Below are 26,195 nucleotides of genomic sequence, written 5' to 3'. Positions count from 1 at the left end.
AATAATGGAATGAAAGATGATCGAAGTTGACGAATGAAGGTGGAAAGGAAATGCAAGGGAAAGGTTTGAAAATTGAAGAAAAGATGGAGGTTGATAAATAAATGGAGAAAAGAAATGTAAGGAGAGAGTTAGAATTTCAAAAGCATAGATAGAATAGTAGAGCTTATCGAGAATAATTAATAGTATGTGATTATAATTAGTATCAAACAATTGAGATATGACAGTGTGGTAGGAAAAAGAATAGAGGTTAGGTGTGGAAATGACAGAATTATATATGGTGGTCGAAAAATTAAAGAAAAATTAATATGAGATGAAATTTGAACTTGTAAAAAGAAAACAACTAAAGGATTTATTTAAGCGGCCGCAAATTTAAACTTCTTGAAAGCAAAATATCTCAAACTTTGCGGTACTGAAGGCTTGCCTAGTTAATAGTTATCAATAAATTAATAAATTTTCTAAATTATATAAAAAAAAGTTACAATATAATATACAAATTGATTGGGAATAGATTATTTTAATAACTTTTTACAAAAATATATATAGAGAAATAGAAAGAATAATGTGATAATTTATAATAACAATAATGATTTATCTCACTAATTTGAGAGTGACCACTAATGAGGTGGAAATTAAAAAAAAAAAAAAAAACAGAAGAGCAAAACATCTCATCATGTGGGACCCACACCACTTTAGAGTTATTAATACTCCTCTTTTTTAGTGGTCTCACTCATTTTTCTTTATAATAATTTTTTGACTTTTGACTAAAACTAAGGGTTGGTTTGGGATGATCTAAATAGGTGTACTTTTTGACTTTTTATAAAATATGAGTTGGATATGAGTTGAGTTTGAAGTGATATATTAAAAAAGTAATGTAACTTAAATAAATGACACGACTTAAATAAAATAATAATTTTTTGACTTTTAATTTTTTTAAGTCAGGTCAAACAAGGCGTTGTCAAATGATAATCCAAAATTCAAATCACATTCTCTGTCACATTCGGTCTGAAAGAACATTATTAATGGTGGACAACCAATACGCCAAATCATCAGTCTCACCGTATTTAAATACAAAATTGATACCGCTGTCAAATTCCGTAGGTTACCTACAAACAAGTGTACCAACGAGGGGTAAACTGTAAAAACCAATGTCAAACATAAGTCCCGGACAAATTTTCCTAAAACCAGGGAGTCAAATATATTTATGAGACTTATCAGGGGGCATATTGCAATTTAATCCAAAGTAGCAAAAAGAAAATCGATCTAAGCACTTGACCTGTAGCCATTGCCATATTGTCAAGCTCTTTCTCTCTTCTCTCTCTGTCTCTCGCTCTCTCTCTCTCTCTCTCTCGTTGGATAGCTTCATTGATACGAAGAAAAAGAGAGAGTGATGATACTTTTGCAGTCTCACTCCAGATATCTTCTTCAGATCTTGTCAAATCGAGTTCAAAAGTAAGTTAAAATTTTTCCCAAATCTTTCTTACAGATCGTAGTATTAACTTCATTTTCGTGTGATACAAATCGGGACATCGGCGATTGTTTTTCACCTTAAGAAATTTATATCGTTTTCATTGGCTTGTATTCAATTGAATGTAATCATTGACAAATTAATGGCTTGTAAAATTTTTATTTTGTAATGAATTTGGGTAAAAAAAATTCATTTTTTAGAGCTTTGTTTCTCATAATAAGTAGGAAATTGGGTCTGCACAATATTGTCAATCATCTAATTAGCATGTATCATGCGATACTATGAGTTTTCAAAAACAGTTTTTGAATTTTCAATCTGTAATTTTTTTTTTTTTGTGATTTTTTTTAAAAAATATTTTGATCAAAAAATAATTTTTAGATGCATCTAAATGTATTTAATAGTAAAATGTTTGTGGAGAAATTTTGAAAAAATTCAATAAATACCAAAAAATACGAAAATGTACTGAATTTCTGTTTTTATTTTTTTTATTTTTATTTTTAAATTTTTAATTTTTTTAGTGAGTTTTTAAAGATTTTTTCTTAAATTTTATAAGTGCATTTAGATTTAATCTAAAGAGTGAAAAACATTGATTAAAATATTTAAAAAGTTGACTAAAAGAAATACATATTTAAAATTCAAAAACTGTTTGAAAACTCAAAACCAAATAGAGTATGCGATTCTATATAGAAAAATGGCACACAAAAGACCAAGATTCTCTGGCTGTCATAAGAGATCAAATTTAGTGAGTACAGGTTGATGATTAAGAATTTACATTCACTTTTCCTTGCAATTCGCAGGGTTGAATCTCGAAGCTTGTCATAATTTGCTTGGTCTTTATTAATCAATTTCTGCTTTTGACCTTTTTTCCGGAAGTTAGAAAAGGATGAGTGTCACATATCTTTTCCATAATATTAGTTGCTTTCATTGAGGACCCTACCGTGGTGTTGTTCAATGTAATCATTTTGTAGACAATGGATGGCTTTCTGAATTCAGATTTCCCATCCCTAGTGATGAATGATTCGAAGTGATCCATTGTGAGAGTGGCTTTCAAATATAGCAATGGATCATGATGAATTATTGCGTGCAGATGTAGTTCTCTTTCGTTTCTATTTCTGGAGTTGTCTTCAATTGTTTGTTTGAAGGCTAAGTTAATGCATGAGCCTATTGTTTAGAGATGTCAAAGTTAGCTTTCCATGTGGAGATTGTGTTGGGTACACCATGTCACCCAACAACTGGACCTATTAGACCAGCCGGCCACCGATGCCAACGGTACACCGTCACCCCATGGGCAGAGAGTCTTACTTCGGTGACACAGTCACAAGCAAGAGTTCCCACGTGTGATACGCCTGCACTCATGTGACAAGTCAACTAACTCTGATACCAAGTTGTAATGCCCCAAAATAAATATGACAAACCCATCTCATTTGCAAAAATAGAATTGAAATAACATACTTTCATTCATCAGAGTTAATGTACAGAAGGTAACACATGCGATATATATTCATAAATGTTCTATCCTGAATTTACAGCATATGTTACTAATAATCAAAGGATAAAAGCTGAATAGATATTTAAATGCCCTAACGGCTTACATCTTTCCAAGACATTCCTTAGTCACAACAAAATAAGTCTAGCTCAATACAGTTAAAGCCCTTGGCTATACAAATTAAAAACAACAAAAGCGAGCCCTTGCTCTAAGTCTCTCCAAGCTATTGTCTTGGCAGAGGCATGTCACCAGCACCTGAAAATAGTTTTTCCCAAGTAGGGTGAGCCAAAACCTAGTAGAAATAATCTAACACAATATATGAGTCTTAACAAAGATATAAGTATGAGATGCATGTCCAATGCCCATGATAAAACCATTTATGACTCTTCTACAAAACCATGTCATGCCAAGCTTTATATCACAACTCATATTATCTCCATTCGTTTTGTCATAATTCATTTTACCTTAATTCATGAATCAATTCCATTTATTCCTGACAACCAAACTGAGGACATAGTTTAGTGGGTCTCAAACCAACATAACTATCATACAAATACTTCAATTTGCCATTTTACGAAAATTTTGTCCGCGGGAATCAACACTTATGTATTGCGGTTTTTTAGACTTTCACCCTGAACACACAAGCCAACTTAATTTAATGGAGTCCATCCCCTTTCTTCTTCCAAACATGGAGTACATCCCCTTTCTCCTCCCAAACATCATACATATACAATGTATTTAAAACACAATCATATTCAATGACAACCAATAAGAGATTAGTTTAAATTTACCTAATGCTCATGTAATTTCTACAACAATCAAAGCTATCCTCCGCTGATAGCCCAAAGCAGATATTTCTAAACAGGTGTAAAATCTCATAGACAGATAAATTATTCAAATTTCAATCAAAGCTATCCTCCGCTGATAGCCCAAAGCAGATATTTCTAAACAGGTGTAAAATCTCATAGACAGATAAATTATTCAAATTTCCATAGGTGAGAGGTAATACATACCCAACACCACCATTTATATAAACGTCCATCTAATTTCATATGTCCGTTGCCAATTATTTATACAAAATAATTAATTGAGATAATTTTAGGGCAAACTTTCCTTTTTTCCAACATCCGCTCGAAGTACCAAAATCAATCATCTGAATATAGCACAAGCTCATATTCACTCTCATAACCATTTCCAATACAACCATTCAAAACTCTTCTTTTGATTTTAAATCAAAATCCTAGGTTTGTTCAAATCACCCCAAATCCCAATATTTCTCACACATCAACAAATAACTAAATTAAAACCCATAAAAGAGCGTAGAAAGTCCTTACCTCGAAGTTAAAAGTCAAGCAAGTAAGGAGGGAACTTCAAAGATGCTCAAACACTCTATTCGGATAGAAATGTAGCCCTTGAGATACTCTACCTTTTTAACAAAGGAAGTAGGGTAGAAAAATCACTAAATCTAGGTGAAAATGTAGAGAGAGTGAGAGACTCTTAGATCTATGGTTTTGAGAGGAATGGATGTGAAAAAGTGATGTAAAATGGTGCTGCAGCGAACTGATATATGCACAGTCCGCTAGAGCGCAAGAAGTAACACTCGAGCGTCAGACACAATAAGTTGTTCCGTTCGAGAGCAAGAAATGATGCTTGAGCGCAAAATGCACTCCTAGTAGTTTTGCAAACAACAGACCAACGCTTGAGGGCAATAAGGGCCGCTTGAGCGCCCACCCACTCTAGCGTAGGAAACGCTGCTCGATCATAGAAAGCACTTCCTCAGTAGTTTTGCAAACCTGCAAAAGTATTGAGAGTTCGCAAAACCCGGTCGAGTGGAGCACAAGAAGTGCCGCTGGAGCAAAGGACCAAAAATCTGGGCCAACACACGGTTTGAAAATCAAGCGACCAACCTGTCCCAAGCACAACCACAACCACAACCACAACCACAACAACCCAAAAGCCAAATTCAAGCAAGAATAAGGGGGAAACGACAACGAACAACATTTGGAAACCATAAAACCCGAGTTTGGAATATCAAATGGGTCGGGTAAAAAACGGGGTCATTAATAGAGACAAAGCCATTTCTTACCAGGATAGTAACTAATTAGCTCTATAGTGTCTTCACTATTTGAGTTTTTGTGGCTTAATTATTTTTACAGGTGGGGAAATGTTAGGTTTGTGTATTGTTCGGTGAAGGTGGAGGGAACATGTATTTTGGAAAGTTTGGCGAGAAACATAAATAAAAAAACTGGAGAGAAAAAATTGTGATGAGATAATTCTAGTTAGGGTAGAAACATAATGAAAAGCAATGTAAATGTGTATAGCAAAGCCTAATAGGGAAAGAAACTTATACTGAATTAATATAAACCTCAAAAATGGGATTAGTTTGTCAGACCTAAAGGCAATGTTCCATGAACGTGATTACAGCCTATATGATCCATGAAGGGCATAATTAATGAGCTTAATGCTGGAATTTATCTTTGAATATACGGTAAATTATTCCATTTTTTCTTTTGATTAAATCTGGACTGGTATATATTTCTTTGTATTTTTCATCTTTTAATCCTATCACTCATGTATTGCCTAAGATTTTGTTTCTTAGTTTGTCAAATATAGTTTTTCTAACGGTTCTACCATCTGGTCTTTCACAAGGTTGACCTGCTCCATTTGTGTGCCTAGAGTTCTTGAATATTATTAGTGTCAACATATATATATTTGGATTGTGCTAGGACTCGTTCCTTCCTTGACTGCTTTTCAACTACTGAGAATGTTTCAACTTTCATCAACTAGTCAAATAGCTTTTGTTACCTAATGACTGGTCACCTGTCTCAGCATGCTGATATTTTCCTTGTTCATTCTGCAGTCTTGAGAAAGGAGTTGAACTGGATTGCCACTGGGTTGAATTTGATGACGTTCGTTACCATATTCAGGTGAATTATAAGCTTTTCTGTTCAGTGCATCTATGAAACAAAGAGAAACAATTTAGATAAACGGCTAGACGAATGTCTAGCCTGGATTAATGCAGTTTGTTATTTTGGTATTTTTTGATTGCATGCCTGGACATAGTAGAACTCCAATTGATTCTGCATATCTGACATACAAAATCTCTTGCAGGCATCGATGAAAAATCCACATATCCTGTTGCTATCTGTGTCATTACCCACGCCACCTCTAGAAACTGTTTTCGTTGGGGGGCTTCCTACTGGAGCTATAGAAGCAATGAAAGCTGCATACGGTCTGGTTGTACAAATTCTTGATCCTCCAAGAGATGGCTTTAATCTCACCGTGAAACTGAATTTGTCTAAACTTCCTCCAGATGAAGGTTCAACGAGTTTCTTTTCTAAGGTCACTATAAGCTTGCCAGTGGCTATGCTGAAACATATAGGATCAGTTTGTACAGCATTTTCGTCTACATCTTTACTCTTTAAGATTGTGCTTGATTTATTTTTTGCCCCAATGGTTTTATTTTTTATTTTTTATTTTTTTATAAATTTGTTTCCTTTAATTCTGATTTTATAAAATTTCCAGTTGTCAAATATTTTGGTTGTTCACTGCTGTCTTGCTATATTTTGTTTTGCATGATTGTCTTAAAAGTCCTTGTTTTAGAACTTCTCTCTTATTAGTTTAATGCATGGTAAAAAATTATAGTTTCATCTAATGAAAATAGAAAACCGTCTGGACACACTGAAAATATGCAGATATTTGAGATCAATGTTGTGAAACCCGGACCGGACCGGCCGGTCGAACCGGTTGGACCGGGAACCGGGCCTGGCTCCGGTCCGGTCAACCCTCCAGAACCGGACTATGAGCAAAACCGGCCTGGAAATTGAAAACCGTTGGAACCGGCGGTTGAACCGGGACAACCGGTGAACCGGACCGGGTTTTGGCGGGTCAGACCGGCAATTTTTTTTTTTTTGTATTTTCTTTCTTTCTTTCTTATATATTTATATATATATATATATATTATATAAATATATTTTAAAATTTTGACTAAAAATTCTTACTTCAAGAGTCTCCTCTCATAAGGAAGAGTCTCATTAGAAGTTGGAGAAGATTATGAAAGTCTATTCCTATTTATAGGAAAAAAAATTTCAAAAAGAACCTACAAAATTCTATGTGGGATTCAATCAAATTATTTGAAACATATTGATGGGAGGGAGAGTTGAAAATTTCATTTCCCTCCAAAATTAAACCTAACATTGAATCAATTTGTTTGGAGGGAATGCTTAAAAATTTTAATTTCTTTAAAATAAGTGACTTTCTTTTTATCAATTATGACTTTATTAAATATTATTAATAAATATTATACAACAATTTTTATTTTTATTTGAGTATTTATATATATTTTTATTTATTTATAATTTTTAATTATATTTTTTAATTATATAATATTAATTATGACGTCACGGTTCGACCGGTTCGACCCGACGGTTGAACCGGTGACCCGTCCACCAGGTCTCTTTTCCGGTTCGCTCACCGGTCCGGTTTTCAAAACATTGTTTGAGATCTTGAAGAACACTGAACTTGTGCAAATGGATACCTAAAAAATGACTCTGGATAAATATATAGGCTAATAAACTCAACTACATGTTAAGATGACATTAACTATAGAAATTTGTAAGAGAATTTTGCTTTTTGTACTATTTGTGTAAAAATGGGATAATAGATGTATGGCAGTATGAATGCTGATATGAACATATATTAGATGAAGTACTAACTCTCATATAAACCATTTTTTATTCACATGGCTATAAATGCAATGCCAGTTTAAGTTTACAGGGCAAAGCCTATAACTAAAGGGTATTATGTAGTGTTGGTGCCCCGTTAATACACAAATCCTGTAACTTAAATTGTGATTCTCGAAAAGCTCCAAGGCTACAGCTGTGGAGAGTTGCAAAAAGCACAGCTGTTGAAGTTTTAAGTTTCATCCTACTATGCTTGAACAATTGCACCATTTTCCTTGCTTTCCCCCCTTCCCACAAATAAAAGTCAGTTGATTGAATGTATGAGTTTAATCTTATCTCCATTGCACCATCATTGCACATTCTCCCAGTAATGTCATTACTTTATTGACTGAACCTTTAATGGAATTACCCATGATCTGAGTATTCTCATGCTTGATTTTTCTGTTCTCTTTCATGTCAATATTTCACAATGATTTGTGAACTATTACCCTGCTATGTTCTTTACTTTTTTTTAGAATTTATTTATTCTACAGTTGTAACAGTACTAGGACATTTTTTTTCTCTCTGAGTTCCCTACCATGTTGTCTGAGCTTGGGTTGTGTTTCTTACCCATGTTGATGGTGCCGTCATTGACTGTTATAGTTATTGGTCTTGTGCAGAGTACAGAAATACTCTTTTGGTAAAGATTGCATCTGTGAGGGAAGTAGTAATGGGTGCCCCATTAAGAGTAGTTCTAAAGCGTCTAACTTCAAGGGCTGTTGCTCAAGATACAGATCAGCTTGTTGCCCTTGTGCATCGGCCTATGGAATCTTTTTTCCTTGCTCCCCTGGTATTCCCTTCACAATTAAGTCTGTCTGAATAAAAGGAATTTTTTTTCTTGATATATTTATCAACTTGATGCATTTATTTGATGTCAACTAACATATTGCGATTGCTTGTGGCAGGCAGAAAAGGTTACTGTGGTTTTTCCTATGAGATTCAAGGATTCCACAGATACTGTTCTTGCAACGTCATTCCTACAGGTACTGCTAGTATCTTGTCAAAAGTTATTGACCTAATACAATTGCTCATTATCTGAGCATATAGTTTTACAGTTGCTAATTCATAGGAATGGTGGTTTTGTTGATTTTTGTGTGGGTTTTAGGAACATGTTATGAATATGCCACAGGTGTGCTGTTTACATGCTTTTGGATACATGTGTCATTTGTCAGGTCACAGTTTTGGGTGTAGTTCAAAGTTGTGGCTGCTCGACTGAGTTATCACAGTCGTGGTAGTGAATGATCTGATATCGCAATGCAATACTAGTTATCATATCATGTGCTGCGGGTTTGTATTAGCTTGTGTTGGCTCATTGGGTTGATATCTTGTACTTTGTGGTGTGTCGCGGAAAGATGTTGCAGTATTGGCAATATGGCTCTGATGGAAAAACAGGATAATGATGATTGCATATTTGGCTTATTTCATGTGCTAGGTATAGTGTGTATTTAATTACCATTTGAGCATGTGGTAAACTCGGTAAAGCCTATGTTGATACTTGAGAAATATAGACTATGTTAGATGGTGTGTTTTGATTATCTTATGTTTGCTTTTGTTAAGAAAATTTTCATGATTTAGTCTTCTATAAAACCTATCTTTGCATATTGCCTGATACCTCGATGCAATCTGGTCCCTGCATTATTGACAGATACTGTGACTTTGAACCATGGTTGCTACTGTGTGTTTAGGTGTTTGGTTTGTCTGCTCTCTAAACTTAAGACACACTGATATTATGAATAATAATTATCACTTTTTCAACATATGTACTATAGAATGAGAGAAATATTGACATGGATACAGTACTCGACTTCTCATGTTAGATGAATATTTTAAGGGGTCTTAAGGAGGTTTTATTGAACCACTCATGTATTTCTCTATTACTGTGCTGGAGAATACATTTTGGCTTATTTTTAGTAATAGTTCATGCACATCCTATGCCAAACTTTGTAATGAAATGTCGGATCTGTACATGCATTATAAGTTATTTATGCAGCATAGTTTCTTAAAACTTTTGGGCATTGCTTTGTGGTAGGGCTCTTTACTTTCATACTTGGGATATTCGATTTTCTTCCATTTCAGTCCTTTAAAATTTGGCTATCATTCAGGAATTTGTGGAAGCAAGGCGCACAGCTGGACTTAGCAATGCCCCTCCTTGTTCATGGTCTCCTTCTCCACCCTTAGAACTTAAGGATGCTCCTGCTGAGGCCTTATCTACAAATGCTGGATTTGTCTCCTTTGGTATTGTCAAAAAACTAGGTAGCATATTATAATCCATTTCCCTTTTCTGTAACAACTTACTATGTTTTTGACAAATGCAGTCATTTTCCCACGTCATGTGGAAGGGAAAAAACTCGACAAAACTGTTTGGAATCTATCAACATTTCATGCATATGTTAATTATCATGTGAAGGTGAGACTTCTCTGTACCTTTATGGGATTGTTCCTCTGATCTCTGTCTGTCTTTGTTTTTGGGCTTATAAGTTTAATAAATGTATTCAAGTGTGATGAGAAAGATGCTTATGGAAGTAGGCTTTGGTAATGAACAAGCAAATGCCAATTTTGTTAATTAAATTTATGTATTATTGCCTCAAATTTCACAATATAAAATTTTAGACTGAACAAGTGATTTAGGTCAAGTTTGGCATGGTTAGAAAAAGATAAAAAGTCAAAAAGTCACTATCCTATTTAAGTCACATCATCTTATTTAAGTCACATCACCTCTCTAACACATCACTTCAAACCCAACCCATATTTCATAAAAAGTCAAAAAGTACACTTATTTAGTCTTCCCAAACTAGGCCTTAATTTAGTTGAATCCTTGAAGGTAGGGGTGTTCACGGGTCTGTTCAGCTCGGGTTTACCCTTAGCCCGTCAGCCGAACCGACATGTTCGGGTTGGAAAATCAGCTATCCGTTGTCGACCGAACTGCCATTCGAAATCGACCGAATGAAAAGTCATAGCTTGGCAGTCGGTTCGGTCGATTTCAAAAAAGTAGCAGGAATGGAAAAAAAAATAATGAAAAAATAGAATTGAGAATTCAAAACAGCAAATTAAGCTCACAAATACAGATCAGTGAGAGAGTGACATAATACAGATGAGTAGCGAATTGCAGATTACACCTGATGTACATACACTTAGAAATTACAGATTATCGCCGCAGCCACTGTCTTCGCTCATCGCAACACCATCGCTCATCATCACCAACACTGTTCTTCACTGACCTTGTCTACTAAAAGGTGTGAGGAAAAAAAAAAGGTTTCTAGGCAAGAAAGGGAGGAGGAGGGTTTCAAGAGATAAGGAAGAAGCAAAAACAGATCTTAAAAAAAAAATAAAAAAAAATCACCATCATCAGTGCTGCAATCTCAGCGTAGTCGATCTCAAGACAAGCCATCACCTCTTCCATGATCTCTCGCTGTTGCTACAGTCGCAGAGAGGGGAGGTGCAAATCGTGACGGAGAGAGGGAACTGGTTAAAGGGGGTGGGTGAGAGAGAGAGAGAGAGAGAGACGAAAGGGTTGAGAGATAAGGAACACAGAAATGAGTGAGATATATGAGAAAGTGGGATGAAAGAGAATAAGACAAAAGATGGAAAAGTTTTTGTATTGGGAAGGTAAAATTTAAAGAGAGAGATTTCAAATTGTTGGAAAGGGAAGCCTTGGAAAGATGAAGGTCAGTTGATGTGACTATATCAACTACACTTAAAGGTATGTATATACATGGAAAAGTCAAATATGTCTTGGAGAAATGAATTTATTTTACCGAAGCAGAGAATAGGGATGGCAATTTAAACCCGGCCTGATGGTGACTCGATCCCCCAACCCCGATTGGAACGGTTTTTTCCCGAAAATTATCCTCATAGGGCCGGAGATGGTATTGAAAATTAAATCCCCGATGATTTTCGGGCTGGGGACGGGGATAGATTCCCCCAACCCCGGCCCCGGCCCCGCCCCCGGCCCCGGCCCGTTTGATCCCTGACTGATCCCCGTATGTTATTATAATATATATATATATATATATTTATTATATTATATGTTTGGCTGACCCTCACTCACATCACACAGTCACACACTCACTGTCTCTCATCTCTCTCTCTCAAACCTTCGCAAATGCCGATCGAGCTCTGTTAGAATTTACCATCACCTACCACACACTTACCATCACCTACCACACACTCACCTACTACACTCACCTACTCCTCACCTACCACCACCTAACCTACATCAATATAATCAATCAATTGTAACAGAAGCATCAATCAATCAATATCAATCAATAATACATATTTTTAACTTGGTATCAGAGCAAGGTTGAGAAGCTAGTAATTCTGCTTCACCGGCGGGCGGCAGTCTCGCCTTGGCCGCCCGCCGGACCTCTACACATACCTTCACTTTCCTGCATCTTCCAACTCTCTTTATCATTTTTCAGCTCCTGTTCAAAGTGGCAGTGGTGGATCCATGCTTGGAGGCCTTGGTGCTACAATAGCTCAAGGCATGGCATTTGGTATTGGCAGTGCTGTGGCACATAGGGCTGTCGATGCAGTGGTGGGTCCTCGCACCATTCAACACGAAACTGTCGTCTCTGAAGCAGCTTCTGCCCCAGCACCCGCTACAAACAGTATGGGTTCTGATGCTTGCAGTGTGCAGTCCAAGGCATTCCAGGATTGCCTGAACTTTTACGGTAATGATATCAGCAAGTGTCAGTTCTATATGGATATGTTGTCCGAGTGCAAGAGGAACTCTGGTTCTACAATGGGTGCTTAACCATGACACCCGTGATTTGGAACTCCATCGTTTTATTTTTTTGACTACCGATGTAATGACAATTTCACTGAAGCACTGCCTCCAAGGTCTTCCTCTTCACGCGACGCCGATCGTTCTCTGAATCGCCTCCGCCGACGGGCTTCGACCCTGGCACCTCGACCACCTCCATAACCCTCTTGTTTATCGTCTTGTTTGGAGCTCTCTCTCATCTCCGGCCTCCACTCTCTCTCTATAGCTCTCTTTCGGGTTAGATCCTATTGATGGATCTGAGATTGCTGGATCTCAGAACCTCCCCAGATCTGAGATAGCAACAGTCGCCATAGTTTGCTCTCACGTGGGAAATTTCCAAAAACAACACCAGCACACAGTTTTCATATACCACCAAGGATGTTACAACTCCACCCACGTGGTCCCTCGACAGTTTCTTTATTTATTTATTTCTTTATTATTATTATTATTTTTTTTTTATCTCTTCTTTTCAAAAAAAAAAAAAAAAAAAAAAAAAAAAAAACAATCAGAATCTCTCTGCTGGCCCAACCATTGCTGTCACCCACTCACTTCACTATTTTTTTAAAACATAATATTTTGCTTTCACCCGCTCACTTCACTCAATTCTTTTTTTTTTTATCTTCATGACAGTCACATGGGCATGTCCCTCCGCCAATGCTCCCATCATTTTCCTTTTTCATATATATCTTTATTCCGCCGCACCATACCACCGCCCACTTCATGATATTCATTTTATTATTATTATTCTTCTTATTATTATTATTATTACTCTGGGTTACATCCCTCTTATCAACTCTCTTTTCTTTTCTTTTCTATTTATATCTATATCTATCTATATTTACCTTTCAATCACTTCCGATTTTTCACAATTTTCTTTTATTTTCAAAAAAAAAAAAAAAAAAAAAAAAAGACGGACTGCACACCCAACTCATTTTATTCATGTCGGGGCTCACCCCGATCACCATTTTACACCAAAAAAAAAAAAAAAAAAAACAAACAGCATAGACCACCATCACAACAACAACAAATTTGTTTTCTTTTCTGCAGACGGCCACCCCCCGACGTCACTTCTTCTCTACTCTGTCGCCGGTCTCTTCTTCTTGCCTCCATCCTGAGCGGCCCTGGCCGGTATTGCCTCCGTATTTCCCACTCCACTGGGCATGATCACTACTCCCTGCTCCTCCACTGCAGCATATGGCGGCCCTCCAAATCGGAACATCACGGTGGCCTTCCGCTTCAGCTCCTTATTCTCTGCCTTTAGCACGCTTATCTCTGCTCGCGCATCCTTATACATGCGTTGGAGCAGAGCCAGCTGAGAGTTTAAATGCTGCACCTCATTTGTCCTACTCTACAGCCGGTTCGACAAATTTGTGACCGCCGTCATGGTTTCCACGCATGACTTCAGAGTATACTGATTAGCCTCAATATCAGTTTGCACCGCCATTTTTTGCTCCACCGACCGCATCGGAAAGTTCAATGGAGCAAAATCAGAGGTGTTTGGTTGAGGTTCACTGGCCACCGTACCAGTTATTTCTCTTGTAGGCTCGTTCAGTTCTGGAAAGAGCGTGAGCAGGTTCTGGGTAGCTGGACGGGACGAAGAGGCCATGTTTTGGGTTGCTCAGTGTTTCAGCGCAGGGTTTACAGAGTGTTTCAGACTGCCAAAATTCAGAGGTTTCAAACTGGTTTGCACAGCCTCTGCCTCAACCTTGGTTAAATAGCCAGGGCCGATCCGCGCATCGCGCGCCACTTGCCGACAGACGACACACGGGCGCGCAAGCCAAGGCGCCCACGTGCCTCGCCATCATGTCCGGCACACCTTTTGATGAATTGGGCACGCCTTTTGATGGCACGCCTTTTGAAAAATTGGGCGCACCTTTTGAGGATGCGATTTTTTATGGGTCCGACAAGACTCTGTAAACTGTCCCGACATTGATTCCGGTTAGTTTCTATAAGGGTCCAGCAAGACTCCGTAAACTGTCACAACAACTGTCACAACATTGTCTGCTACAACGGTCCGACATGACCCCATAAACTGTCTTCTACATCGGTATGACACCACCATACAGTGTCCTCTACATGGTTATGACACCACCATACAGTGTCCTCTACAACGTTATGACACCACCATCCAGTGTCCTCTACCACGTTATGGCACCACCTTTCAGTGTCTTCACCAACGGTCTGACACGACCATACAGTGTGACCTATCTTTATTTTATTTTTTATGTATTTTCTTGTTTTGTTCCTCTCTCCAAACTCAAGTTGGTTAGTTTCTATCCTCCTTGAGTTTGCGGGGGGCTGTTAGAATTTACCATCACCTACCACACACTTACCATCACCTACCACACACTCACCTACTACACTCACCTACTCCTCACCTACCACCACCTAACCTACATCTATATAATCAATCAATTGTAACAGAAGCATCAATCAATCAATATCAATCAATAATACATATTTTTAACTAGCTCTCTCCCTCCTCCGCCGATGGCCCTCCTGTCCCGATCTCCCTCCTCTCCCTTGTCCGTCGATCGCCCTCCTCTCCCTCCTCCGCCGATCTCCCTTCTCCGCCGATTGAGCCACCACAACTCACCACTGTTTACGGCAGTCCTCCTCACTCTCTCTCTCGATCGATTTGTTATATATATATATATTAGATTTGTTATATATATATATGTTAGATCTGAATTTTTTTTTTTTTTTTGACCTCATCAGATCTGTTATGGTGATGAACAAATCTATTAGATTTGAATTTTTTTTTTTATTTACATTTGAGCATCAGATTTCTCTCTCTACGTTGTTGTTGATGATGAACGGATTTGTTGTATCTATTTTTTTTTTTGGCCGGGGATTAATTGGGGTCGGGGAAACCCGATCCCCGTTAGGGGGCGGGGTTGGGGGCGGATATAGGTTCCCCATCGGGGCCGGGGACGGGGGGATTTCCACCATCGGGGATCGGGGACGGGGAGGGTGATCCCCGGCCCTGTCCCGCCCCGTTGCCATTCCTAGCAGAGAACCAACGGATTATATATATATATATAATTAAGTCGGTCGGTTCGGTTTATTCAAATATTTTTTTATTTAATCCGATGCCCGACCGAAAAATTGAAAATTTTGAAAGAAAAGAACCGCAGCCGTCCGAATATATGGTCGAAACCGCCTGCAATATAATCGGGTCGGACGGTTTGGTTCAGATTTTTCGGGTGAATGGGATTGATGAACACCTCTACTTGAAGGTATCATCAACTCAACAAGAGACCTTTATTTCTCAACTGCCAGGGTCCTCTACTCATAAACCGAGCTAAATTTATTGAGCTTGAAATACCTCGGGTCTGCAATCCATGCCCGCGCAATGCTAAGCACTACTTGGGCTGTGCCTGGACAGGTCTTGAATCGGCCCAGCTTGCCCAATTTGCACTTCTACCTAAACCTGGCATCTGAGGTCTGGCTAGGCTAGACCATTATAATGCCACTTTTTAGAAAAGTAGACTTTTTATTTTTTATTTATTTATTTATTTTTTTTATAGTGGTCATGACATTGAGCAATGGCAAGTGCTATCCATTCCCAGCACTGTAGTGTGGGTTTGCGTCATGGGAATCAACTTACCTACAAAATAGTGGGGAAAAGGATGTCTGCCTACTACCTTTTCCTGACCTTGTTGTAATCGGAAGCCTTATGCACTGGCAGTACTTTCTTTTTATTTGATATGCTTCACTTGTTTATCTTAGTTACTAATAGTGGCGTGTTTAGTGTCCATGAAGATGCTTTATTTTCACATATAAGGCTCTGCCATAGCATCTCCTTTATATTTGTCTCTTCTCTTCTCTCTCTCTCTCTCTCATGATAATTGTTATGTGTTGGATGAAGAAGATATTTTCTATGTTGTTTCTGATCCAGCCACTCCTTTTATCGTGGTAGCTGGCATGCTGACAAGCAAGTTCCCACAATTTGTTTTATAGTTAATGTGCTTTATGCTTTTAAATGATTAAGTATACTCTATATAATTCATTTGTTTAATCCAAACCTCCGGTGCACATGTCCAAATAGTGTTCAGAAGGATTCATGCACACTCGGATGAGGCGTCGTGTGGAGTCATTAATTCAGGTAACTCCTCATTGTTGTCTATGCATTCTATGTTTTCTGTAGCTTCTCAACTGTTATGTCCAAATGACCATGCTGTTCTAAATTATGCAGTAATGCAACATCTTCTATGCTTGACTATATGAGGAACTACTCAATAGCTAATTCATCAAAGTTTTGTATTATTATCAGAAGTTTCCCGAAACGTACTTGCTATTGATGCATTGCAACTCTTGAGAAACACATGGCCAAAGAGCCACATAACATGAAACCACCTTGTTGAGGCTATATTTTTAAAAGAAAAGTACGCCCAGTTTAGTATCTTATAGTTAGGTCACAATTTGGACTCAAATATAATCTATGCTAGTGAGAGGAGGTTTTCTTGTGCAATTTTCATTTTTTTGGCAAACCTTTGTAAAGTGGTTCTTTTCTTTCTGTCAAGTTTAAGTGGATGAGATGCATTGTGGCTTCCATGTGGTGTATGTCATCATCTGTTAGCTGTTCCATTTAACAATGCTCGATATATTTTAATTTTTTTTCCCTTAGATTCTCGGTTTTATTTTTTATGAATTGTGTTCTTGGTCCGAAAGATGCTTTTGTATTGTGTTTCAGGCTCTGGATCGTGCCAAACCAGATACGGAGAAATCAAAGAAAACAGGACAAAACAGATCTTTCAAGCGACTGGTTTGTCCCTTGGATATTAATCCTAATGCTTTTCTCCTAATTGTTACAGTGATTTCAGGACTCACCTTGCTTTTATGTCCACTTCATATGCAGAGCCTCCAAGAATCAAGGAGCAGATTGAAGTCGTAAAGATGATATAATTGTATTTAAGTGGATCAATAGGGATCTGCTGGATTTGCAAAAGATCTGTTTGAGGCCTGAATGAGGCTACAAATGCTGCGAAATGAGAAATACTGCTGGATTTGCAAAAAATCAACCGTGGAATTGGCTCTGTTTATGCAAAGGAAGATCACTGGATGCAGTTGTGCCAAGTGATGTTAAATGTACTTTGTTTAGATTCTGTGTATAATGTGATTTTGTTGAGCAATTTTGGGCTCCACAAACCTTCCTATGATGTTAGTCTTTATTTGTTTCCTTAAATCTTATTTAGGTCATTGACAAGCAGATGGAATTGCCGTTATATATTGAAATGGATACCAAGTTGAGTTATCCATGAATTTGTGTTCATCCATCTTATGATAATACATTCTTAATCATTGAATTTTGCAATATTTGGACACATAATCTAACCAATAGTTAGAAGTGCAATAAGACCAATGGACAGAAACAAACAAACAATCTCACGCAAAATATCTTGAAAATGAAATATAGAGACAAGTTATTTTGAATGTGAGTCTACTATATCAAATTTTAGTATATACTAAATTCATTCTGTGACTCCTAATAAATTTTAGTCTACACTAAATTTCAGTTATCTCTGAGAAATTTTATTGTATCATGTCAATTAGCCAAACATTTAGTATTATATATACATATATGATATTATGAGAGTGCACTCATACTTGGGTGTAAGTTCGGAAAAATTACAAGCTCAACAAATTTTAATTCACATAACACTTTAAAGCCTTTTCAGTAATTCATTATTCATTAGTTTTAATCCATTTAACCTTGTTAAAAGGGAGGATTTTTTTTTTTTTTTCCCAAGTATCAAGGAGGTCAATGTAATTTACCCTAAAATGTTAACATACAATTATTTCTCGTCTCTCCAAACAGTAATGCCAGAGACACAAATATCTCAGAAAAACTGCACAGAAGACAGTGCACTACTCTTCATTCATCTGTGTTTCTACTAAAGAAAACCACCCAGAAGTGGGTGAACTGTAAATTTTGGTTTTCTGGCAACCAATTAACCCTTCAATGGCAACATCAACCTCTCAAGGACTGAAAGAACAAGCCCAAATCTATTTCATACATATATATATAGTCTGATGGGGTAACAATGGCTGCCTCTATCTCCTAACCAAATCCTTGTTTTCCTTTTTTCTGGTTCAGGCCCTCCAGATCTGGTATAAAAGAACAAAAAGACATTTCAGATTAATGTTTAATAAAAGAAAATAAAATCAAAAGAAAACCTTCTAGTACACAAGTAATACTCCACTAAATATACAAGTAGAATAATATGGCAATAAAAAATATAATGAAGTAATATTTAAATGCAGCACATAAAGACTGAAAAGTCTACAAGGACAACATTAAAAACAGAAAAACATACCCCATAAAAGTTGTCTCCAAGTCAATCTACCTGAAGAGCCTTCGTACTGATCTTCTTGGTACCTTGCCTTCAAGTTTTAGTCTTCTGTAGGCTTCTCTAATGTGGCAGGGCCTGATTGGCCCACTCTCTTTTCTCTCACTCATCACAACTCTGGCTGCAAACATGATGCAGAGAAGGGTAACCAACAATGTAAAAATAAACATTAATGTAAAATTTGAGCTGGTCAAAAAAAAAAATGTAAAATTTGAAACGCCCAACAATGTATGCATACCAGTTTCAACAAGCTCACCAACAAACATTTTTGCTATCCCTGACACCACAATTGTTATTTGTACATTAAATTTTGCACTTCCAGTAATGCTTGCTATCAACTGCATATTCATTGCAAGTAGAAGCAACACAAGCAACAGTTAGTGCATGAGTAAAATACCAAGCTAGAATTTATAAACGCAAAAACGATGCAATTCATAGAGGCTCTGCATATATGATATTCATAGCTAGCAGTTGGCTGAATTTTAGCCCAAAAATCCTGCTATTAAGCTTTTCATTCTATTTGGGCATCCACATAGCATGTATTTGAACCGCACAAAAGGCAGAAAACAGATTCATCGCTACAAAAATTTGAACCAGAATTACTACAAAGAAGAAGAGCCACATAAAGCCATAGGAGAGAAACATACTCTTTTCATGTTTGCCTTCTGAAATCCTGATCTTCGGAATGATTCATATCTACTCATCTGTTCCTCTGTGAATTGTGATAAAATAGTCCTGAAAGAGCACAGAGCGATGTAAAGGTTCCGAAGGACGAGGTAAATCATGACTGTTCATCATTCAACGAAATGGAAAAGAAATATTGACGGTTGTTTCATGTAGAAAATCCTAATAATGTAGGACATGGGCATGTCAAGGACACCGTAATATATCTGTTAAAATTGTAGTATTATTGATTGATTGTGTATATTACAAGATTGATGTGTTGTTGATATTACAAGGCTTCCTATTATATAGGAGAGGATTTGGGAGTAGGTGAGTGTGTGTGGTAGGTGTAGGAAAGTAGGTGAAGTAGGTGAGTGTGTGTGGTAGTGGAGGTGGTAGGTGGAGTGGGTTATGGTAAATTCTAACAGCCCCCCGCAAACTCAAGGAGGATAGAAACTAACCAACTTGAGTTTGAAGAGAGAAACAAAACAAGAAAATACATTAAAAAAAAAAAAATGATAGGAGACACTGTATGGTCGTGTCAGACCGTTGGTGAAGACACTGTATGGTGGTGTCATAACGTTGTAGAGGACACTGTATGGTGGTGTCATAACGTTGTAGAGGACACTGTATGGGGGTGTCATAACGGTGTAGAGGACACTGGATGGCGGTGTCAGACCGATGTAGAAGACAGTTTATGGGGTCATGTCGGACCGTTGTAGAAGACAATGTTGTGACAGTTGTTGTGACAGTTTACGGAGTCTTGCTGGACCCTTGTAGAAACTAACCGGAATCAATGTCGGGACAGTTTACAGAGTCTTGTCGGACCCTTGTAGAAACTAACCAGAATCTATGTCGGGACAGTTTACAGAGTCTTGTCGGACCCTTGTAGAAACTAACCGGAATCAATGTCGGGACAGTTTACAGAGTCTTGTCGGACCCATAAAGGAGCTAACCGGAATCAATGTCGGGACAGTTTACAGAGTCTTGTCGGACCCTTGAAAAAGTGGCACCCTCAAAAGGTGTGCCCAATTTTGTCAAAAGGCGTGCCATCAAAAGGCGTGCCCAATTCATCAAAAGGTGTGCCGGACATGATGGCGAGGCACGTGGGTGCCTTGGCTTGCGTGCCCGTTTGTCGGCTGGTGGTAAGAGGCGCGCGATGCGCGTGGCTGCCTCGGCTATAAGACAGAGGCTGAGGCTGAGGCAAAAAAACCTGCGAGAGATATTCTGAGAGAAATTTCTGAGAGAGATTCTGTAACACTCTGTTTTCTGAGAGAGAATTCTGAGAGAGATACTGTGTAACACTCTGGTGCCTAGAAAATGGCTTCATCGTCTTCCCGCGGGCTGCTCACCCTCTTTCCCGACCTCAACGAGTCAACGAGAGAGAGAACTGGTGCGGTGGCACTGGAAACTCAACCAAGCGCCCCGGAGTTTGCTCCGTTGAACTTTCCGATGCGGTCGGTGGAGCAAAGAATGGCAGTGCAAACGGATGTGGAGGCGAATCAGTATACGTTGAAGGCATGTGTGGAGTCCATGACGGCGGTCACAAACTTGTCGCATCGGCTACAGAGTAGGACAAATGAGGTGCAGCAATTAAACGCCCAACTGGCTCTGCTCCAACGCATGTATAAGGATGCGCGAGCAGAGATAAGCATGCTAAGGGCAGAAAACAAGGAGCTTAAGCGGAAGGCCACCGTGATGTTCCGATTTGGAGGTCCGCCATATGCTGCAGTGGAGGAGCATGGGGGAGTGAACGTGCTCGGTGGACAAGGAAACACGGAGACCGGACTGGCACGAGACACCCAAGATAAAAGTAAGAAGAAGAGACCTGCAGTAGAATAGAGAAGGGAAAAGAAAAATCCCACTGTGGGTGTGGTTGTTTTGTTTGTGGTTTTTTTTTTTTTTTTTTTTTTTTTTTTTTTTTTTGGTGTAAAAGGGTGATCGGGGTGAGGCCCGATATGAATAAAATGAGTTTGCAGTTCGTCTTTTTCCTCGTTGTTTGTTTGTTTGGTTTTTTTTTTTTTTTTTTTTAATAATATAAATAAATAAATAAATAAAATAAAAGAAAAGAAAGTGGAGCAACGGGTGAGGTGCAAAAGGTGATGATAATGTTTTGTGAGTGGAGAATAAAGAAAAGAAAAGAAAGGGGTTGTGTGGTGTGGGTGGTGGAAAAAGTAAAGTGGGAGAGAGAAAAAGGCATGGGGGTTGGCACTTTGTGTTGATACACTAAAACTTGTGCTGGAGATGCGGTTAGATCTTCTAACACAAACTGATGATTCTGGGGGAACCAAAGCTTGGCCTAGTTGCAACCCCTTGGTGAACTCAGTGGCCATGCAACTCACATCTGAACCATCCTCTTGCAAAAGAAGTTCTTCACTATAGTTGGGATCCCAATCCCCGGGAATAACCAGCAGAGACTTGCCTCCGGCTTGTCATGAGCAGCTTCCATAGGCTGAGAGAGTTGTATATTTGGAAGTGTTAATGAACCTGGAATTTTATGAGCTGCAGAATAACCAGCAGTGATTCCATTGCATCCTCGTTGCTGCCTTCAACTTGGAGCATTTGAGTTAGACTGCAGATGCAACGGAGAACCACCAAGTACTGGAGAGTTTCCCTCAGGTTGACCAGAGCTGGTGCCATCAGTTACTTGCCCTTGCCAATGAGGAGATGATGAACTCTCCTGAGACTGCAAACCTCCAGAATACCCCCAACTTTTTTTCTTCTGTTCAGGTTGGTGGTGAGGCAGGTCTAGCAATCCGTAATGGTAGATCGGCCAAATTGATTGAAGTTCCTTGGGAAGGGGCCACTACTATGGCAGCTCTGTTTGAGCAGTCTTGTAAGAAGAATTCACACGAACGATTTCTTGGAACAAGAAAGCTAATTAAGAGGGACTTTGTAACAGCTAGTGATGGCAGGTATGTGTAGAAAATAAGCGGAATAGGTTGAGGTCCGGCGGGCGGCCAAGGCGAGATTGCCGCCCGCCGGTGAAGCGAAAAAGACTAAGTGCTTAACCTTGCTCTGATACCATGTTAAAATTGTAGTATTATTGATTGATTGTGTATATTACAAGATTGATGTGTTGTTGATATTACAAGGCTTCCTATTATATAGGAGAGGATTTGGGAGTAGGTGAGTGTGTGTGGTAGGTGTAGGAAAGTAGGTGAAGTAGGTGAGTGTGTGTGGTAGTGGAGGTGGTAGGTGGAGTGGGTTATGGTAAATTCTAACAATATCTTTATGCATATATATACATATGAGTTGAGCTTGTTGACTTGCTCTTGCTTCATTGCTAAATACGTCTACTTACAATTGCAAAGTATGAAAAAACAAGTTTCACAAATGTGATCTATGTAATACACACTAGTACTAATAGTTGTCTTACTGTGTTCTTTTTTAATATTTAGCACTACATTCTTTTCCCACAATAGAAAAGTTGATTGCAAACTTCGTACTATTCATATATATGATGTCTTTTCCTTTTAGAAATGTTTTAATAAATTCACAAAAATGTCAAACATTAATCTTGTTAAGTGATTAACTACATGCATTATACTGGAACTGATAAGGTGCCCAAATTTAAGCATTATACTGGAACTGGTTAGTGATGATGCATGATTTAAGCCAAAATGCCAGGTAAGAAAACATTCAACCTTTGCTATGAACAACTTTAGCTTGAAGTTCCTTAGTATCATCTATGAATTCTTCTTAGAGTTTCCACTAATTCTGCAAATAATGAAAATCAAAATGAACCATTTTGACTTTGATAATCATAGAGGAAGCATTCTTAGTGAATCAAAAAGTTCATAGTTACAGTGCCATAGTCTTTCTTCATGATGGGTAATCATAAAAATTCAATCTTTCTTAGCATAACAGAAAAATGAGGGAAAAATTAACCAAGAAAGAGGAACATACTGCATCTTGGCCATTTTATCAGGGTCGGTGATAGAAGGGGCTTTCCTAAGCTCAACCTCCATGTTCTCCTCCTCTTCTTCCTCGTCTTCTTCTTTTTTCTTGCGGTTCACTGACGCAACAGCTCTTGATTTCAATGGCTTATTGGCTTTTTCAACCAAGTCTTCATCATCATAATCATCATCTTCATCTTCATGAGCATTAACATTAACACCGAGCTGCGAAGCGGTAGATTCAGAATGAGCTTGATTTTGAGTTTCGATTCTATCAACAACGGGTGAATCAGGAGGCGATTCATCGACTTGTTCCTCAAATGCAACTTCGAAAGGATCCTTCGACTGCTTCATATTCTCTCCCTCTAGGGTTTCCCAATTCTCAAAGAATTTGTACAATGGTGGTCGCCGGTGGCTGGCAATCGTCGGAATTGCAGAGAGAGACTGTGAACAGAGCCCTAATTGTGTCATGTTTTTATAGCCTGTTTGTTGGGCTGACCTGTGTTGGGCTTTGATTGCAAACTGTAGCCCAGGATATATTTTAAAATGGACAAATTACATATACCTCCCTTGAGATTTGACTAAATTACAGATACTCTTCTGAGATTTTAGAAATTACATCCCGCCCCCTGAAATTTGTATTTTCATAACAATTTGTCCCATGAGATTTATATTTCATAACAAATTACCCCCTAATTTGTTATGCAAATATAGCATTCAGGGAGGAATTTGTAATTTCTCAAATCTCAGGGGGTATTTGTAATTTAGCCAAACCTCAAGGGGTATATGTAATTTGCCCTTTTAAAATGGACTATTTTTGGGGGTAGGTTAAGTGCGCTTTAAATAAAGTAACAAATATGAATAGTCACGAGGCAGGTTTGGGACATATTTATAATAATTTGCTCCTATCTCGTATCATATTGGAGGTGGGGCGTCACCACTTGCATAGCTAATGATGAATGTGAATATGCTTGTTAAGTGCTCGAAATCCTTAGCAGCATGCCACAATTTTGAGCCTTCAAACCCCACACACCTCTTGCCTTGTTTTAGACCAAAACCCTAACTTTTCAAACCTGAAAAACCTTGAGGCCTGCCAGCCACCACTATTGGCTGCTGACCACTGTTCTTGGCTACCGGCCACTTGTGTGGCCTGCTGGCCAGAATTAGTCGTCTGCCGGCCACAAGTGTGTTTTGCAGATAATTTCTGCCAGCTGTGCTAGCTGTTATCACAGATACATGCACTTGCTTACACGTGTATGTATTGATATTTCTGAGGGAGTTTGCTATTTGTCTATATATAGAGGACCTCCTCTCTTGCTTTCAAGGTTAGAAATTTTGGAGCAAAATTATTTTTTCCCTCTCTACAATTCTCTCTCTCTCTCTCTCTCTCTCTCTCTCTCTCTCTCTCTCTCTCTTGCTAGTTATTAAACCTTTGCCTGTACACTCTAAACCAAACCTTACCATCTTTGAGCTAAAGTACTTTTGAGCCTACTTTGAGCTGTTGAGGGTGTTTTTGTGTTGAATTGTTGCTTAAAAGTGTTCTCCTTTTCAAAAGGTATAAGCCTTTGCTTATTGTTTTGCTTTAATTGCTTTGTTTCCTACTGTTTTTGGGCTATATAAACTATGTAATTTTGGACTGAAACTTGTGGTTTAAGGCCTTGAAAGGGTGGAGGGTGGTTCACCTTTTTTTCCACCTTGTTTCTTTAGCCTTTACCCTTGCGTTTCCCACCTTTACACTATCTTTTTTTGAACTTTTTCACACTGATTTTCAAAGCTTTTTCAGTGGCTAAAATGTTGTTTTGAAGTCCAAAAATGGAGGGGGGTAGCCTCCCCTCCTTATGTCTTGCTTACTAACCTACATAGCTCTATGTTTTAACTTATTATTCTAGCTATTTTTGTCTTAATTCCAGCATGTTTTAGGACTTATTTAGCACTGTTTTATGACTGTTTTTAAGTGTTTATTGCATTTGAGCCTTGTATTGCATGCTTATAATGTAATTGTCCTCATAGATTTGGTAGTTTAGGCCTTAGCCACCATCCTATTTGAGTTGATAGCATTTGTTTATGACTTTCCATACTTGTTTTCATCTCTAATCAGTTCCACAACCTCCCTCCTTTCTTGGCTTATGCTTTGAAAGTTGGTTTAAACTAGTTGCTTGTTTAAAGTATGAGATTGAGGTCTTATGTTTAATGGTCTAATCCCGTTGGAGATTCATTACCAACGACATGACACTTCTCTCATGCCTAAAACAAGTCTTGGTTTGATGCTTCTTTTCATTAGAGGACTTAAAACTCACATTTGGACTTAATTTACTAAGGAATGGTTGGTAATTAAAATGGAGTAATAAAATTAGGGACTAAAAAATGATATAAGATACTTGATTAGGGTTCAATTGAACGTTAATTGAACCCTTGAGTCTTGAATTGTTTCATACTTGTTAGTAATATAAACGGTTCAAGAGTCATTGTCAACCACTTCCATGATCAATCCATGATAGGGAGAGGGTTTGAGAGTCTTATTTGTTGCATTTATTGAACTCGCACCTTTTGGTTCATAGGCTATCATGCAATGAAATTGCATCGGTTGATGGTTTGTAAATCAATTTTGCTACTTCTTTGAGCAGTTTGATGATAAGAAGGGGTAAGTTGTGCAAACAACCCTTGAGAATACCCTGTGCTTGCTCTGTTTACCCTCTGTTGCAGCAAGAAAAACCAGGCATCAGTGGCCGGCAGGCCACTTTTTATGGCTGGCAGGCCATCATTTGTGGCCAGCAGGCCACCACTTCTAGCCTGCAGGCCACCTTTGAAAAACCAGGCAGTGGACTTTTGAAACAAAATAGAGT

The 26,195-nt window shown here is 38.2% G+C and overlaps 2 protein-coding genes across 2 annotated transcripts; one reads left to right on the top strand and one right to left on the bottom strand.

Annotated features, from left to right (window-relative positions):
- The first annotated feature begins 1,221 nt into the window (after positions 1 to 1,221).
- DIS2 (Arp2/3 complex, 34 kD subunit p34-Arc) lies at positions 1,222 to 17,710 on the top strand. The gene is made up of 10 exons (XM_028255011.2): positions 1,222 to 1,449; positions 5,812 to 5,878; positions 6,063 to 6,270; positions 8,293 to 8,462; positions 8,578 to 8,655; positions 9,775 to 9,907; positions 9,988 to 10,079; positions 16,489 to 16,545; positions 17,134 to 17,205; positions 17,299 to 17,710. The coding sequence occupies exons 1-10, from the start codon at positions 1,388 to 1,390 to the stop codon at positions 17,332 to 17,334; spliced, it is 975 nt and encodes a 324-aa protein (XP_028110812.1). The 5' UTR covers positions 1,222 to 1,387; the 3' UTR covers positions 17,335 to 17,710.
- Positions 17,711 to 18,153: 443 nt separating this feature from the next.
- Positions 18,154 to 23,859, bottom strand: LOC114309298 (transcription initiation factor TFIID subunit 11b). Its single transcript, XM_028255012.2, has 5 exons — positions 23,363 to 23,859; positions 19,438 to 19,525; positions 19,029 to 19,128; positions 18,758 to 18,911; positions 18,154 to 18,548 (listed from the first exon to the last, which is right to left on the bottom strand). The coding sequence occupies exons 1-4, from the start codon at positions 23,821 to 23,823 to the stop codon at positions 18,784 to 18,786; spliced, it is 777 nt and encodes a 258-aa protein (XP_028110813.2). The 5' UTR covers positions 23,824 to 23,859; the 3' UTR covers positions 18,154 to 18,548; positions 18,758 to 18,783.
- Positions 23,860 to 26,195: the final 2,336 nt, after the last annotated feature.

This window comes from Camellia sinensis, chromosome 9 (assembly GCF_055761805.1).
Source record: "Camellia sinensis isolate YWXY chromosome 9, ASM5576180v1, whole genome shotgun sequence".
Lineage (NCBI taxonomy): Eukaryota > Viridiplantae > Streptophyta > Magnoliopsida > Ericales > Theaceae > Camellia > Camellia sinensis.
Note: the sequence above shows the minus strand (reverse complement) of the source record. Positions and strands in the feature narration are given on the sequence as shown.